The 18,365-nt window shown below is 35.8% G+C and overlaps 1 protein-coding gene across 2 annotated transcripts; it reads left to right on the top strand.

Annotated features, from left to right (window-relative positions):
• Positions 1-3,783: 3,783 nt before the first annotated feature.
• LOC121741356 (lysine-specific demethylase JMJ25-like) lies at positions 3,784-15,174 on the top strand. 2 transcript variants are annotated; one of them, XM_042134082.1, is made up of 14 exons: positions 3,784-3,925; positions 4,163-5,223; positions 5,347-5,459; positions 5,768-5,867; positions 5,958-6,111; positions 6,398-6,461; positions 6,542-7,295; positions 7,647-7,988; positions 8,376-8,936; positions 9,608-9,680; positions 9,774-9,859; positions 14,265-14,384; positions 14,599-14,759; positions 14,938-15,174. In XM_042134082.1, coding segments are annotated over exons 2-14 (3,564 nt in total). In that variant the 5' UTR covers positions 3,784-3,925; positions 4,163-4,188; the 3' UTR covers positions 14,939-15,174. The 2 variants fall into 2 exon arrangements, with proteins under 2 accessions (XP_041990016.1, XP_041990015.1); XM_042134081.1 differs by lacking the exon at positions 3,784-3,925 and having other exon boundaries at positions 3,970-5,223.
• The last annotated feature ends 3,191 nt before the right edge of the window (positions 15,175-18,365 follow it).

Genomic DNA, 18,365 nt, shown 5'->3' with positions numbered 1-18,365 from the left:
CAGCGATTGGCAGCAGGTACGTAGAAATCCGAAGTATAGGGGAGGCTTATCATCCTCCTCCAACTCCTCCAGCAAACGGTCGAGGTCGTTATCCCTATCCGACGACGGCTCCGATGAGGTGGCTGGCAACTTGTCGGAGCTAACTTGGATAGCCTCGACGCCGACCCGAGCAGTTCCCAACGCCGGCCGCAAGGAAGGAAGAAGGCGACGGCCAACCGCTGTCGCGCCGCGACTCCATCCGCTCCCGCTCCCTTTGTGCCACCTCAACCCCCACCAACTCGTTGTGGATCCTTTTGGCTCAACTCAATTTGGCCGATAGGTCTCGGATGACTCCCGAGCAACTTGATTCACATTTGGCAATGATACGGGGTCTCCGAAAAACATTGGGGATAGGGCCAGAGGACTAGTCTTCCACGGGGTATTTTTAATTATGTAATTTTTAATTTGTAGTATTTAATTATGTATTTTTTATTTTTTAGGATTTTAAGTATGTGATTTTTATTTTTTAGGATTTAATTATGTAATTTTTATATTTTTTAAATTTGTAATAGTAGTTCGAGTATTTTTAATGTATTTTTATATTGTAGAAATGTTTTTAGTAATTGAAGTATTTAAATTAAATAATAGAATGGAGGGACCCTTGAGCATGTCCTTGCGGAAGAGCATGTATGTGGGTGTTGTGCTCTTGGGGAAGAGCAGGGAGTAAAAAATTAATAAATGTGGGTCTGAGCCTACATCCATGCTCTTTGGCAAGAGCATGGATGGGGATGCTCTAAAAATGAAAGATTGCATATTCTTGCGGGACAGAGTGAGTAATACTCTCTCCGTCCTAAGGAAGACGACCCCTTCCTTGGACGGCACGAGATTTTATGCAGTTTTATTTTGTGTGTTGGATGGAGAAAGTAAAGTAAGAGAGAAAATAAAGTATAGATAAATGTGTTTTCATTTTTAGTAATGAGTCATCTTAGTTGTGACAAATAAAAAAGGAAAGTGATCCAAGCCCCTTGGCCTAGCGGTAAATGGCTCTTAGATACCGCGTCTATCCTGGAGGTCACAAGTTCGACCCCTGGGAGGCGCATCTTGGGGATTAATTTCCTCTTGGGGTGACAGTTTACTAGCCATTACCCATGTTTGGGCCTGTCAGTTTACTTGTTAGTACCCATCCAGACAACGAAACGCAGCTCGGTGGTAAGACGCTTCACCTCTAACTTATCGGTCGGGGGTCCGAGTCATCTCGGGGGTAGATGGGGAACCAACGTTGATCCCTCTTTAAAAGTAAAAAATAAAAAAAATAAAAAATAAAAAAGGAAAGTGGTCATCTTCATTGGGACGGAAGGATACCACTCCACTAATTTTATAGAATAGATTATGAAATTGGATGAAATTGTAAATATTTAAAAATAAATCTAAACATAATTTTGTATGGCTTCTTATATTGTCACATTATTCTTAAAAGATGTATCTTTTTTAAGAATAGTTTACTTTTGATATGTATATATAGCGGAAAATAAGATATTTATCTTTTTCAATATTAAATATGCATGTAGTATTTGGGATGAAGGGAGTATCAATTATGACATATACTTTGTATCATTAGTATTAGTGTATTCTACGTGTTGATAAACTTCATTATTCTATCTACCATGAAACTTATTAACTTATTGTTATTTTAAATTAAATTATTTTTAATTAAGTATTTAAATTTATATGTAATTTTAATATTTGTATTACAATGTAGTATACCAAAATTATATAAAGTTTATATTTTTATATAAAATTTTATTTATATTTAATATTCAAGTTATATCATTTATAATTAAATTTATATTTAATTTATTAATGGTTTGTTGTTATTTTTCTAAGTGTTTGTTTTTCTTTTATATATGTTCTGTTGATCAAAAGTGGTGAACAATTCATTTATTCAAATTATATATATTTTTTCCTCTTTGATCCTTAGTCGCATCCTTTATTCGTATATCTTATTCTAATTGACACATAATCTTTAAGCCTTAGTTGTTCATTTTCTCTTTGGCATTTGTTTTATTTTATTTTACTCCACTCATATTAGAAATTAAAATTGTATAAAATCGTCAGTCAAATATGAAATGTTTCATTTCAAAGTGGGTTGAGAGAAGCACATTTCTCTTTTTGTTAGTATTATTTATAATGCGTTTAATTGTTTATAATGTTATGAATACTGATTTTAATTACCACATATTCTTAACTATAAACATCATTATATTCTCCTCATCCTTTTTTTTAATCTACTCACTTTAGAATTTATCTTCATTATTTGAAATATGAAAATCTTATGTCCCGTGCATAGCACATGTGATGATACCAGTTACAAAAAATATACCACAATAGGCATACTAAATAGCAAAATTCAAGACTCAAAATTTGTGTATTGTTCCCACAAATGATCAACTAGCGCGTTTCGGAATTCCAAATGAGCAGTTTTATTTCTTGTAGCTTCATTACGAGTCAAATACTCTTGAAATCGAGCGTTTTTATTTGTTATTAAAATTTATTGTTCGTGTTTTAATTTATATTTATTAAATAATAAGAGTAATGGCAATATCTCAATAATTTTTGCAGTAACACCATATTTGGTATTATTCCTTTGAAAAATCCAAATATAAATTTGAGTTTGATGTATAATTAGAGATGATTTATACACTAAAAAGAGGTTTTAGTGTATGGTTGAAGATGGTTTAACCTACAGTATACATGACATCATTAAAAATAAAAACTAACCACAAGATATTTGAAGAAAAATGTTAAGTTTTCATGTATGTTAAGTAAAATGTGCTATCCACCTTTCCAAGAATCCTTATCTCGGGCCAAAATTCTTCTTAATTTCACTCAAAGCAATCAGGATGGTAAGTTACGATTAAATATAATTTTATTTAATATATTAAGTAGGAGTATATATATTTTTTTGTACTGTTAATGCAGTTTTCAATGTGCATATTATTAATTTAATAATTAATTATTTTATATTTTATTATTTTATGTTTTATTATTAATGGTAATAATCTAAGTGTAAATAATTTTAAAAAGTATGAATCTATTAAAGTGTACAATATTGTAGTTGATCAAATTAAATTAATAATTTATATTTTACTTTTCTATTAATGGTTAATTATTATATTGATAAATTCACTTTTTTATGTATATAATAATAACAACTCATTTTTATTAAAATTTTAAACTTTTTATAATCGATATACATTTAATTTCAAGTTTCTTATCATAAATAATGTTAGTGTATTATATTATTTGTGTATTTACCAAATTGTTACGGTCATTTTGTACAAGACTAAATTATTGGTGCATATATTTTACATTATTTAGATTCTTTTTATGTTATGTAAATATTTATTAATTTTAAAATATAGATTATCATACAAATAAATAAATTTATTATATGTATATTGCACGAGTGTTACACTAGGCACTGCAAACTAATGCTATAGACATGAGACTGTTCACCAGAATCCCCAACACTGACCTCACAATTTCCTTCACAAAAATTAACAAAGATGATTATATAAGACAAGCTCAAATTAATTATTCTGCTTTAAGATGATTATAAAAGACAAGCTAAAACTATTATTCTTCTTTGCCGCCTTCTATTGCATCAAATGTGTTTAGTAAAAAGCGTGTAACGTTTCTTCCTTTCCTACGGTTGATGGAATCGGGTAACTGAGTGAAGTGCTCTATGTACTTAGTAACTAATCCAACAAGCATAATTAATTTACAGCAAAGACTGATTTGTAAAGCATAGGGATGAGAATTGCAATTAATTTACAGCAAAGTATGAATTGTAAAGCAAAGGGATGAGAATTGAGTACCCAAAACCGTAGACCGCGGCGGGCGCACATAGAAATCCTCCCACTACAGTATCAACCCACAAATGGCGGTATTTTTCAACAAATTTGGGGAGTTTTTCCCCCCTTTTATCGCTAATTAATTTGATTTAATCATTATTATTGCCTAATATCGCCTCTCCCGCCTCTTCGACTTCTGTACTTCTATACATACCCCTCTCTCTCTAGATTTCTCCCTAATTCTTCATTTAGGAGGGAAAACATGCGCCTCCTTTGTTTTTGCTTTTTTCCTGTGAAATCTGTTGTCTGATTGTCTCTTGATTTTCCAGATATACACTTTTGTTCATCTTTTAACATGGAGAGTGCAAAGGTGAATGTTGAAGATGAAGAAATTTTGGGTGAAATCGATGCCCTAAAAGGCGAAAAATCGGTTCTTGACGGTTCAATTGCTGAAAATTTGAAGGCTAAAAAGAGGGGTCGGCCTGAGGAGAATCACCACGAGAATAAGTGTGAAGTTTGTGGAGAAAGTAATGGTCTTGGCATGAAAACTGGAGAATCAGAGAAAGGGAAGGCGATAGAAGAAGATAAAGGTAGTTTGGGAGATGTAAAAAAAGAAACTCTTGTCTCTTCTTCCGCTGCAGAAGAAGAAACAGGGAAAGATCTGGAAGAAGAGGATATAGTAATTTTAAAAGACAAGGGGAAGAAAAAGAGCAAGGTAGAGACTGAACGGCGGTATTCTGGGGTTAGAAAGTCGATGAAAATAGTTGAGGAGAGGATTAGAATGAACATTGGGTTGAGTATCAGAGATGATGAAGATGAGGGGGCATCAAATAGGGTGAAGGGCAGAAATAAGAATAGCAATGGAACTTCGCTGAAAGAGGGTGAAGTCGGAGCTGAAATAGCCCGAATGGAGGATAAGAAGCGTGGAAAAATGAGCCTGCGTGATGAAGGCAAGGGGGAGTGTGAAGGAAAAAAGCTAAATGGGACTGCATCAGCAGTTGGGGAAGGGAGGGCGATAGAAGAAGATAAAGATAGCTCGGAAGAAGGGGATATAATAATTTTAAGAGGAAAGGGGAAGAAAAAGCTAAATGAGACTGAACTGCTGCAGTCTGGGTCTAGAAAGGCCAAGTTAAAGGCTGTTGAGAAGATGCGATTGGACTCTGTGTTGCAGCATATCACAGATGATGAAAATAGGGGGAGGCGCAAAAGGAAGGATGGCAATGGAACTTCGCTGGAAGAAGAGAGAGAATTCGGATCTAAAATACCCCAAATGGAGGATAAGAAGACTGAAAAAAGGAGTTTGCGTGATAAAGGCAAGGGGGAGTGTGAAGGAAAAGATCTAAATGGGACTGCACCAAAGACCAGAGTTGGAATGAAAAGAGATGAGAATGTAGGCAGAATTTGGGAAATTTCCCTTCAGTTGTGATTAGTGTTTGTTTAAATGCTAAGAGTTTTTTGGTTATTTTACTTTTGAGCAGTCATTTTATGTTAATTTGTTGCATTTCTTTTACAGGGATTTCTGGAATCAAATATGTGTCACCAATGCCAAAGAAATGACAAAGGAGAGGTTGTTCGGTGCACGAAATGTAAGACGAAGCGATATTGTGGTCCCTGTATAACAAACTGGTATGCTAATGTTATTCTTATGCAAGCATATACTGCTCCTTGCCGGCTAATTGTTTTCCTTAAAGATTACATCATTACAAAGCGATGTGTATGTTTATAATTTGTTTTCACTGTCAATACTTGTTGATAAGCTATATGATAATCAAATTAGAAGTGTTGTGTTACAGTGCTATATCTGCATACAATATTATTCATTTGGAGTACTAGATTTTAGCCATGCCATTGGGGAAGACAGATAGACAACTATTTTTCTTTTATAAGAGGACTCAAGTTCTACAATCTTCATTTGCCTTTGTTTCTGATGATAGGTACCCTAACCTGTCAGCGGAAGCTTTGGCAGAGGCTTGTCCGGTTTGTCAACTGAACTGCAATTGCAAAGCATGTTTACGCATGGAAGTTCCTGTGGAAGTTTGTTTCTAACTTCTTGTCTGATTTTTTCTTCTTTTATTCATTCTTTTGTTATCTTTCTTATGCTTCAAATTCACTTTCTTCTTGTAGGCTGCTGCCAATATTAAGGAGAAGTCGAAGTTCACAATTGGCAACGAGCAGAAGATTCAGTACTCTAAGTACATTATAAAAGAACTCCTGCCATTTCTTGAACAGATTAACAAAGAACAAGTGATAGAAAAGGAGCTCGAGTCTATGATTCAAGGTTTTTCATTTTTTTAATCTTTTTTCTTCTTGGGATGGTTTAGATAATTCTGTAAATTTTGCTGGAATAAAAGTTCCGTTTTCCTGGAGTATGTTTGATGCTCGTTGTATGAGCACTTAGAGATAATATTTACCTGATGGCTGATGCTCATTTTGAAGAATTGATATTTTTAAATTATATTGACAGGATATGTTCAAATTTGATATCGCTTTATTACGTAGTAGTGAAGGTTAATTCAAGCTTGTAGTGGCTTTATACTAGATTTAACAATTTATTGGGTTTGCAGGAGTATCAGTTTCGGACACCAAAATCATTGAAGCGGCAATTGATGCAGATGAGCGCATTTATTGGTATGTTCTGGGAAGAACTTTTAATCATGTTATAGTTTCCGCTAGTTTCTAAGCGTTATAATTTGCCCATTATGGTGCAGTGACAACTGTCGAACTTCTATTGTTGACTACCACAGAAGCTGTCCTCAGTGTTCCTTTGACCTTTGCCTTAGTTGTTGTCGAGAACTTAGGGATGGGTGCTTGCAGGGAGGTGAAAAAGGACCATCTTTTAAATATGTCGACTACGGCTTTCTTTATCTTCATGGTAAAGAGGAGAAAAAAACAAAGAACAGGAATATTTCAAAGACTGATGGTGATCAGAATATTAAGGTGGTGGATAATTCGAATTCTTCATTACAATGGAAAGCAAAGGAAAATGGTGTTATTCGGTGTCCACCAAAAACCAAGGGAGGTTGTGGTGAAGAAATTTTGGTATTGAAGTGTTTGTTACCTGATGAATATGTTTCAAAATTGCATGGGGGAGCAAAAGAAATATTTGATGCATACCAAACTGAATGTGCCCCCGAAAGTCATGAGAATTGTTGTCCATGTTCCAAATTTTCGGATGGAGATGATTTCATTAACCAAAAGACATGTAGAGCAGCCTCTCGAGAAGATTCAAGTGACAACACTTTATACTGTCCTTCAGCTGTAGACATTGGCCATGGGGATCTAAAACATTTCCAGTGGCATTGGTCAAAAGGTGAGCCAGTAATAGTTAGTAATGTACTTGAAACTACCCTTGGCTTGAGTTGGGAACCTATGGTTATGTGGCGTGCCTTCCGACAGATTAAGAACAATGACCATGAGACACGTCTCGATGTGACTGCTATTTCTTGCCTCGATTGGTGCGAGGTATGGTTATGTCTGCTGCAATTTAAAACTTTTGGACAAATGGACATTGTATGTTGTTGTTTGATATTGATGCAGTGTTTAGTTTGCAAACACTTACGTTGATCAGCGTATGCTACTTCTATCATTGGTTGTAAACTATTACAGTGAGATCAGAGTATGCTACTACTATCGGTTCTCTAGTGTGTCTATATTTCATATCCGCTTTGGCATGCTATTTGATATCTATCTGTTTGATTTGGGCTTGTATTCCCCAGCATTGCTTCTAAATAGATATAAACTTAAGATTTTCATGTGCTTTCCTGATATCTGATTGTTCAGCTTGTCTTTTACTTTATTATTGGTGACTTGTAGGTTGATGTGAATCTTCACCAATTTTTCAATTGGTATTCGAATGCGTTTTCTGGTGCACAATTCGACAAAGTGGGGTGGCCTCAAATACTAAAATTAAAAGACTGGCCCCCATCCACCTTATTTGAGCAGCTTTTGCCTCGCCATGGTTTTGAATTTATCAGCTCCTTGCCGTTTAAAGAGTATACACATCCTCAAGATGGACATTTGAATCTTGTGACTAATCTTCCTCCACGGTCCATAAAACCTGATATGGGACCAAAAACCTACATAGCTTATGGATTTAACGAAGAGCTTGGGCGCGGGGATTCTGTAACAAAGCTTCACTGTGATATGTCTGATGCAGTATGTGGTCACTTTTCTAACTTCAGTTGTCTCCATTTCCTGATTATATATTCGATCTTAGGCCTACTCCTTATACTCCTTTCTCTATTTTGTCTACTTGAGCAAAGATATATCTTAGGAAGTTTTCTCTCTGATTGCTTGCAACTCTTTGGATAATCTTTTCCTACTTATTATTGACATCAACGACAAGAATTAATACGTCATAAACTGTTATTAAGGGTAACAATGATATAAAAACAGATTACATACATGGTATTTGGAATTCTGCAAAATAATTTTTATTGCTCTATGAAGTTTTTTTATGTCATATACTGATTTTGAATGGAACACTTGATTCCACATTGTGACTGTTGACTATAGCTGTGCTTATTCTAATTTCATATGTAGGTTAATATCTTGACACATATCAAAGGAGTTACAATTAAACCTGGGGATCTTAAGAAAATGAAAGAAGCCAAAGCTCTTCATGATGCCCAAGATCTAAGAGAGATTTTTGGATTTGTTCCGGAGGAAATTGGGGAAGAAGTGAACGGCACTAAGGAAAATCCTGGCAATCCTGACATGGATGTTGAGGTAGGAGTTTCAGACATTGTTGAAAACGGCACTAAGGACGACAAAGAGAGAAACCCTAAGGAGGTCTTAGAGAAAAAAGTTTTGAATGCAGACGATGGCAAGAAAGACAAAAATAAAGAGAATTGTGAAGATAGAGTTTTGCTGTCAAAGGATCCTCATGTTGAATGTAAAGTTCACATGGATGTAAATGATGAAATGCAACTTTCTGGAGGAAAACTGGATGTTAACCTCGATATGAATAGTGGTAGTCTTGATGATGATGATAGTGGAGCCCTTTGGGACATCTTTAGGAAACAAGATGTGCCTAAATTAGAGGAGTATCTCAAACAGCACTTCAAAGAGTTTAGACATATCTATGGTAATCTGCTTCCAGAGGTAATTTAAAAAATAATCTTTGATCCTAATATTTTGTTATAACAATTTGAGGTGTTAAAAGAAGTATATGCAACTGATTTTATTGTGTTCTGGATCTTGTTGCCTCTGCATTTAGAAAACTGTCATAGTATCACACAGTAGTGATGATTTTTAGTTTGTCTTGTTAGTTGTTATTGCTCTTGTGTATCTAGTTCTGCACCTTTTCCTATATCTTGCCTTTTTATCCAATATTAAGTTTATCAAATAGATGAATTTTTGTGCTTTTTGTTGTTTTCTGGCTTTTGGCCATAAGAACATCAGAATGGAACCTACTTCTGTTGTAAATGCTCATGTTAGACATCAAGCTGATTTTATTGTCTTTGTTTTATGAATTGAGTAATTTAGCGAATTGTTGCTTCATTGCTTGTCGTTTGTCTAGTACACCAGAATTATTTTAAACAACCTCATGAATTCAGCATGTTTATTAATTGTGGTGGTAAGATGAAACAATTGCATGTATATTGTGCGGTAAATGTACACCATATTCCTGATGATAGTTTTATCTTTGACAGCAAAACCCTAACTTTATTAGCTAATTGAAAAATCAGAAGGCCTTTTTCCACTTCATACCCTATAAGATTCTAGTTGATCTCTAATTGAAAAAATCAATTGTGATTGTCTCTTACTTTCAGGTTATCCATCCAATTCATGACCAAACTATTTACTTGACTTCAGAGCACAAAAAACGACTTAAGGAGGAATATGGTTTGCCTCTTTGTTTTTCCAACTTCTTTACCCGTGCATTAAATCAACTTAGATAAAGGTTTTCTTTATGTGTTTTGTTTGTGTGCTTGATAGGAATTGAACCATGGACATTTGTACAGAGGTTAGGCGACGCAGTCATTATTCCAGCAGGCTGCCCTCATCAAGTTAGAAATTTGAAGGTACTCTAATTATCTTCAGCATACCATTTCTTCTGTTGTTTCTGTTTGTATGGTAGTCGAGAAGTTACTAAATCTGCCTTTTGACTCTTAAGAAGATAGTTGTAGGTCACAGTTTTTTGCACTGTTCTTAAAATTAATGCCTACTTTAAAAGTCACGACATCTCTGCAAATTCCAGAAATTGTATGAACATGCTATGTTGATCAATTAGTGAACATGTTTCATGTATATCAGTACCTCACTACCTTGCCTCCTAAACCTGCCAACTTTTCAATTTACCCCTACCTGATAAGCAATCTGCACTAGAATATGACGAGAGTATCCAGTAAACTGGTTTGTTTATTCTCCTATTTACTTGAAGAGCTGTGTTTTTTCCTCAGAGCCCGTTTGGTTTGTGAGGCAAGATATGACATGATAGTAAACCTGTTTCAAGAATCAAGATAGTGAATCAGAGATAAAACTAGATAATTTTTTAAGTCTGATGTTTCTTTAATAGGATAGTAATCCAAATAAAATATAAGTGGGTGTTTGGTATCTAAGTTTATTTGCAGATTAAATTTAAAGTGCCTTTATTGCCCTTAATGAAAGGGTGGAAAAGGGTTCATTATTTTGATGATACTTGAGATCTTAATGTGTGATTAATTTGGCTATCTTAATTAATACTCCCTCCAACCCACAAGAATATGCACTCTTTCCTTTTTAGACCGTCCCACAAAAATATGTACTTTCTAATTTTGGAAAGTTTTTTCTCTCTAATGAGGTGAGACTCATTATCCACTAACAATACTTTAATTACTTTTTCTCTCTACCTTTTATCTTACATTGCCAATTTTACCTTAAAACCCGTATTGAACCCAAAGTGCATATTCTTTAGAGACGGAGGGAGTAAATGATAAGGTGTAAGTAATCAACATATTATGCATAATTTGATATCTTGTTAATTAATTTGGCTAACTGAATGCTGATTACTTAAATAAGATTCATTAACTCATGTTGTTGAATTAGTTAAAGAACAATAGTAACGTTTTCATCCATGACTAATTAATAATACCCAAGATTGGGTAGTCCTCGACGACGGTAGAGATAAAGTGGGGATGATGGAACCAGTGAGATCGAAACTCATCGATCTAAACTCAGCCGAGCAATCAAAGCCGGCCAAAAGTGAAACAAGATCCGAAGCTTCTTGAAATAACACTGGTTGAAATAGAGATGAAGAAGAAGATGAAAATTGAAACGGACAAGAACCGAAGCCTATGTGTGATGTGTCCATGAAGAACAAGAACATTTCTCACCATAAACAAAACCAATAACATGATGAAGAGGAAGAATCGAGAAAATTGGAAAACATTTGGCTCAAATCGTCACCACAACCACCATCAGTGTTGTTCGTGGGGCTCACAGGGTGATTATGTCAAAAGTTGGGACTCGCGCCCTAGGTCTCGGGGTGCATTAACATACTCCCTCCGTCCCATTAAATATGCAACATTTGGGAATTGGCACGAGTTTTTATGTAGTGTTGTTTTGTGAGATAATGATGAGAGAGTAAAGCAAGAGAGATGAAAAAGTAGAGATAGAGATGTTTTCATTTTAGGAAACGTTTCATTTTTAATGAAACAATCCAAAAAGGAAAATATTTCATTTTTAATGGGACAGAGAGAGTATTAGAGTTATTTTCTTGCTATATACAAAAGGAGTTTGAGTAGATAAAAGAGGAATTAATTGAGAAGAGAAGAGTTGATTAAGGAATAATTAATTTCCGGGGAAGAGGAGAAGAGCTGAAATGTGAGGGCGTGTTTGGTTATACATTAATGGCTAGAAATTGCCTCATATCGGGCCATTAATGGCTGTCCGGTGTGCGTGCTTCATTTATGGAGGGTCCTAGAACATGGCGGTGGCCCGCACTATTCCTCAATAAATGCCAAGAATTGAATTTTGCTCAAAGAGGTGATTTAGCATTTCTGCATTGAAAGATGCATCTAGAATTGGAGGCAAATTCTCCTTTATGTCCTCTCATCTCTCTCCACTGACAAGTGACAGCCGATGAACTAGAGCTTGAGAAAAGTAGCTTCAATGGCAGGTGCAGATCACAAATCCCTTATCCAAGCACTAGCAACATCTATGGAATAGTAGAGATAGTGAGAGAGAGAAGGCGTGTGTAGTTTGTGAAATTGTTTATTAAGATCGGACACCATTACTCCATCTCAGCAAGATAATACAAACACACGAATCACCTCACTTCTCATTTCTCATTTCTCTGATACTTATTTTTCGTTATCACACATTTCATACAAAATTTGCACAAGTATAGTCTCTCTCTCTCAGTGTGGCCTTTTTTGAGTGCCGACAATGATAGCAGTGGCGGTCGCAGTTGCTATTGCAGCAATCACTTTTCTGACGACAGTGCGTGGTGGTGCCGAAATTGAAGGAGTGCATCAGATGAAGATGATGAGGGCTTATTTGGCAAACACTAGCAGCATTTATGGAATGCGCACTGGATGAAACAATCATGGAGGCTGAACAACTAGTATTAGCACTAAATCAGTGGACTGCACTGCCATCATTCCTGTCAAGTTTTATTTCTTTTCAATCCCACTCTTGGAAGGCGAACACGCCTTATTATTTTGGAGAAATGAAAAAGTTATTACTCCCTTCGCCCACCATTAAGAGTTTTATTTCTTTTTGGCATGGGTTTTTTTGAAATGATAAAAAAAGTGGGTGGAAGAAAGTTATTGGAATATAGTTTTAAATGAAATGTGGGTGGAATGTTTGGCCTATTACAATTTATAGTAAAAATGAATTAGAGGACTCTTATTTGTATATGGATCGAAATGGAAAATCGGGACTTCTAATCGCAAACGGAGGGAGAATTTTTAGGATATTTTGGTGGGTTAAAGGAATTGAGATCATGTTTAAGGAAAAGATTTTAACATTAAATATAATCAAGTTATTCTAGGAAATGAGAATTGAATTAAGATTTGGAGACTTGAGGGTTTACTAAATTAAAAGATTTAGGTTCCCCAATTTCCCCAAGCTCATCCTATGAATATGGCTTGCCTAAACTCCTCGGGGAGATTAGGTTGGAGCCACGTGCTCCCCAAGAACGCATGGGCACACTTTTAACAACATTGCCACAAATCCGGCATGGAATCTTGCCGGTTATGTAGGAACGGTGCTCAAGGATCTAGAGATACCGCTATGACGACAGACAAAGATTGCTACCACTTAAACCACTTTAAACCCATTCCCAGATATTGGAGGTCGTGATAGGTCGCCACATAACTTCTTTGTCACAAATTACACGACAACATAATAGGAAGGAGAGGTTGTCGTGTAACAGGAGGTATATTTTAGCAAAATCCATTATTGTTAGGCTGAGGGGCACATCGGGGCGATTAGCCAAAAACCAGAGCACGAGCACAAGTTGACGGGTGCAGTCCAAAAAAAATCACCCCAAAAATCCGGGTGCAGTTCAAAAACCTATCGGTTTTTAACATATTAATAAATTAATGAATATAATAAATGTCATTTAATGTTATTTAAGATACCCGCAAGAATTTGAAGTAGATGTCATTAAATGCCATTGAAGTAGATGTCGCAGTTACCCCACCGAAAACCCTAGTCGACCACCGGTGCCCCAGCCAATCCTACCTCCTGGATCGCATCCCTTGATTTTGATTGGCCCAACCACCTTTTAGTATGTCGGTCCTAGATCCCTGCCCCCCTGGGGCGCCACAACTCCGGCAAAAACGATCTTACTGTAGAATAAAGTAACTCTACCGAATAAAAATTATGTGATACAATAAGAGTTGAAACCTATGCCGACCATTTATTTTCTCATTAGCCAAACAATAGTTTATCCATTGTTCTGTGCGTGTGTTGGTCTAGTGGTAGAGTGATTAATGTTCGAGGCCAAATGTCTCTGGATTGAGTCCACTCTTATGTGACCTTAAAAAAAATTCTGTTTATTTATCCATAAAAAAACCTTATCCAGGCATATTCATTGAGACCAAACAAGCCTTATTATTGTAGCTCGCGTATGCTTGCTTCCCTTTGTTTTACTTTCCATTGTTGCGCTGATTAGGTTGGTGATTGTCTACATCGTGACCCAATTTTACTCTGTTGTTATAAACTAATAGTAAAAGTTAGTAGTTTTCTTCTTGGTCGAAAGTTGCAGCATTCGTTGTATGATTGTCCCTTAATCTTACAAATTTAGTTTATGTAATATTTTGTATTATTTTAATATAAATAGAAGTCTGTTCTGTGTAATTCAGTTCTGTGTAATTCTAGTAGTTTGTGTCTCTACATGTAAAATGTTTCATGTTTCGATATGGACCTTCCTAAAATGTAAAATGTTTCTATATGGACCTTCCTAAAATGAATTCCGTTTCATGTTTTCTTCATGTGCAGTCTTGCACTAAAGTCGCTCTTGATTTTGTGTCGCCTGAAAACATTAGCTCGTGCTTCAAACTGACGGAAGAGTTTCGTCTGCTGCCCTTGAATCACAGGGCTAAGGAAGACAAGCTTGAGGTTTGAATTTTCTTTAACTTCTCGAAATATGTGCTAGCTTCCTGTTTCAGAATATTCCATTGTCACTGCATGCAAACTAAAATTGTAAGGCACTTACATCCGCTCGCCATCTTAGTTGTTTTTCATATTATTGATAAAAGCTACTCTTTTATTCGTTCTCCTTAAATTTAAATCTTCATCTCATGACTTCTGGCAATGGCATTTCCTCGGGCAGGTGAAGAAGATGTTGCTTCATGCAATGAGGAGCGCTGTTGATGATGTAAAGGAAAAGAATCCATCACAGCCCACGGAGGAAGTCAAGTCATCACAACCGACCAATGCCAAGTCATCCCATAGAAAGGGACCCAAGCCAGGAAAACGTCGCAAAAGGAACTAGTAATAGTTTCTTCTCTCTTTACTATGATTAGTTTTTTTGTCTCTATTTCAAAGAATTTATGGACCCCAATTCCTAGTAGGTGCTATGCTCCATACTCTGTTTTTGTTACGCGTCTAACTTCACTAGTGAACTCTTGACATTATGCTACTTCTATTGATTTTCATATGTTTATTTTAGGTGATTATGTTTTGGAGGCTCTTAGTTGGACAAAGTTATAATCGAATCGCTGAACCGTTGAACCTGTGACGGAGAAAGACCCTTTTTTGGAATCCATGGCCATCTAATACTATATGCTAATGTTATCCTTCTTTTTTTGTCAACATTAACGTGTTATCTAGTGTATTAGACTCTTATGTACTTGAATGGTGGATGGCATTTTGGGAATATAGTTAGTGGTCGTGTTCGTTTGCTCTACTCATCATACACCATATTTTTCTATCTGTTGTATTAGTATGTGTTTTTTCTTGGAATTACTTGATCAAAGTATAGCTGATTTTGGTCTTTAAAAACCTTAATTGGGCTGGCTTGTCTAAGTATGATAGTTAATCTTTTCCTAGTCTGAGTATAATTAGAAGTCTTTGTTTTTTGTTAGAGATTTATTTTAAGTTGGAGTCTTTATGTTTTTCAGTTTTAAATGTCCAAAAATTTTGTGGAGTTTTGCCGGTGCAAGTTGTGGTATGTCGGCGATTGTTGTGTGTTGCCCTCCTTGGAGGGGTGGCGTTTTCAAAGGCGTTATTGTAATTGTATTTGCTACTAAGTTATTATTTAGTAGGTTGTGGATTTGGTAATAAAATAGAGAATGTCATGAGATGTTTTATTTTGAATTTTTTAAAATCATGATATAATTATTTTCCTTGTTCCTTAAAAATAGATCATAGTAGTATTTGTTATTTTGGAATGTCCCTTACAAAATAGATCAATTTTATTTAGGGTGCGTTTGGTACACGAAATTGGAATTATATGGAATTAAATTGGAAGGAATTGAATTCTAATTCAATACCAAGTCATTTGTTTGATAAAATGAAATAATTGATATAGAATTGAATTTATAAATTTGAATGTGTGTTGTGGGTGTAGTGGATGTGTGCAGTGTGTAAGAACGTGTGCAGTGTGCGTGTAAGAATGTGTTGTGTGTGTGTGTGCAGTGTGTGTGCTCGTTTGTGTGTGCGCGTTTGTGTGTGCAGTGTGTGTGCGCGTTTGTGTGTGCGCGTTTGTGTGTGCAGTGTGTGTGCGCGTTTGTGTGTGCAGTGTGTGTGTGTGCAGTGTGTGTGTGTGTGTGTGAATGTGTGTTGTGTGTGCGTGCTCTATGTGTGTGAGAGAGAGAGAATGTGTGTAGTGTGTGCATTGTGTGTGTAATTTAATAAATATTTGAAATTCCACTACTTTTGATATGAAATTCAAATTATGGAATTGGAGGATTTGGAATTGTAATTCAATTCTAAATCCAAGAATTTTTATGATACCAAACATCGGATTTGGAATTGAAGGCTCCAATCCCATACCTCCAATTCCATGTACCAAATGCAGTCTTAAGGAATTTTTTTTCTCTCTGATATGGTGGGTTCTATTCTCCACTGATAATACTCTAATCACATTTTTTTTCCTTATCTTTCTTACTTTATTAATTATGCATTAAAACTTGTATCGTTTCAAATGTTGTCTATTTTATAGGGACGGGACGGAAGGAGTATATAAATTTAAAATGTGAATAAGACAGATTCTATTTTTTTTAGAGTTTCATAGTTTGTTGTCCATACAATATTTAAATTTTAAGCAAGGATAATTAGTTAGTAGATCTTATGTTTGGATCCATTGACAGAGTAGCAGGAGCCAAGAGTTGTAAGCTTTCGTCAACATGAAAAGATTTTCAATCAAGATATATATTTTAATTTCTTGGAGCATTCTTAGATATCTTGTATTTAAGATATATTGTGTCTATTTGCAATTTTGTTAGATTTTAGTATTTCATAAATTAACATTCAAAAGTTTTACAAATTGTTCTAGGAGAATTTTCTACTATACTTACCAGTTATTACTATTGACGTTCATGTGACGCCAAATTAGATTACCACTGAATCATCACAATTATTATAGATTGCACTGAATCATCACGACAAATTAGTTTTTTTTTTTTCCAACATTAACGTCTAAATTTAATATTTTCCAGTTTTAAATTTGATAATTCAAACAATACTTATTAAAGTAGTAAGTATTTATATAGAATAAAATTGAAAAATGAGAATTAACATTGACTAAATAACAGCGATGCAAGCTATGCGCAAATGATATGAAGTAAACCTCAATTCTAAGTATATATCAAGCCTCTTTAAAATAGTAGTAGTATTAATATCTAGCAAAGCCTCTATCGTTGCTTACCTACTTCGGCTACATCATTATTGCAAACACAAATAATATACGAATATATAAAGTTGGTGAGGCTAAGCATCTCTCTTTCTTGGTTATAAAACTATATTAAAGAATCTTACTAGTTAAACATATACTACTAGACACGCTTTTAAATCTTTAATCAGCAATATAAATATCATAGGCATCATCAAACTCAGTAACCATCCATATCATTTGAAAATTGCAATGATTGATAAGACTACTCAATTAGCAAGGATTGGATGGTATATAGTTGGTTGGGCAATTTATTCGACTGATAGTATGTTGGGGATAATGCTGGAATTACAAGAGATAAATAATACCGGGCGTAATACAATTCAAGAAGGAAGGAAGAACTAAAACTGAAAATTACAATGAAATCGAAACTGTAAAACCGTAAAAGCGTTTAGCCGAGTCGATGAGTCCTCTTTCCGCAAGACGAGATACGTCTCGGTAGTGCTCTCGGTTTGGCGTGTCGTCCCCAAAGATAAAACGGCTACGTCTCTGGTGAAGCAGCATCGCAATCAACAGAGCTCCGACGAACTAGATGGAGGAGAGGGCAGAGCTTCGAAAAGAAAGACTATGCAGAGAGTATGATGCTTGTTCTGACTGTGCTCTATATCTAATGCAAGGAATGACTAGCCTATTTATAGGCTTGGTATACTGCAGGGGTCAACTCAGCCTTGATGGCTGCCATCATGGCTCATTATGGCGGGGCTGTAACCGCCGGCCGTTACGAGTTTGAAAGCTGGAGTGGTCGACTTTGAATCTAGACGTTGTACATGTCCTAGTTCAACCGTCACATGTGGACTTCGACTTGGTCAAGACTCTGATCAAGCCATCGCTCAAGGCGCAACAGGTCGAGTTGATCAGGCTACTGAAGCCATCGCTCAAGGCGCAGCAGGCCGAGTTGATCAAACTGCTGATCAAGGCGCAGCATGTCAAGTTGATCAGGCTGCTACCCAAAACATAGGTGGTCCAAAACATTAAGTATGGATCCAGGGACAAGCCCAAGAACCAAGCCCAAAGACCACCCAAAGACCAATTGCCAAGATCCAAGTCCAAGTCCAAGGGCAAGGGCAAGGGTAAGGGTAATGGCACGGGATCGGGCATGGGCTCGGCTCGGCTCGGCGCGTGTGTGGGCTCTTTCACCCATCTTAGTCCACGATAATTACTAAATGTAATAAGTCACTTAATAAATACACATTTAAAGATGTGTC

The sequence above is a fragment of the Salvia splendens genome, chromosome 7 (genome assembly GCF_004379255.2).
Source record: "Salvia splendens isolate huo1 chromosome 7, SspV2, whole genome shotgun sequence".
Classification (NCBI taxonomy): Eukaryota; Viridiplantae; Streptophyta; class Magnoliopsida; order Lamiales; family Lamiaceae; genus Salvia; species Salvia splendens.
This window is presented reverse-complemented; position numbering and strand designations above follow the sequence as displayed.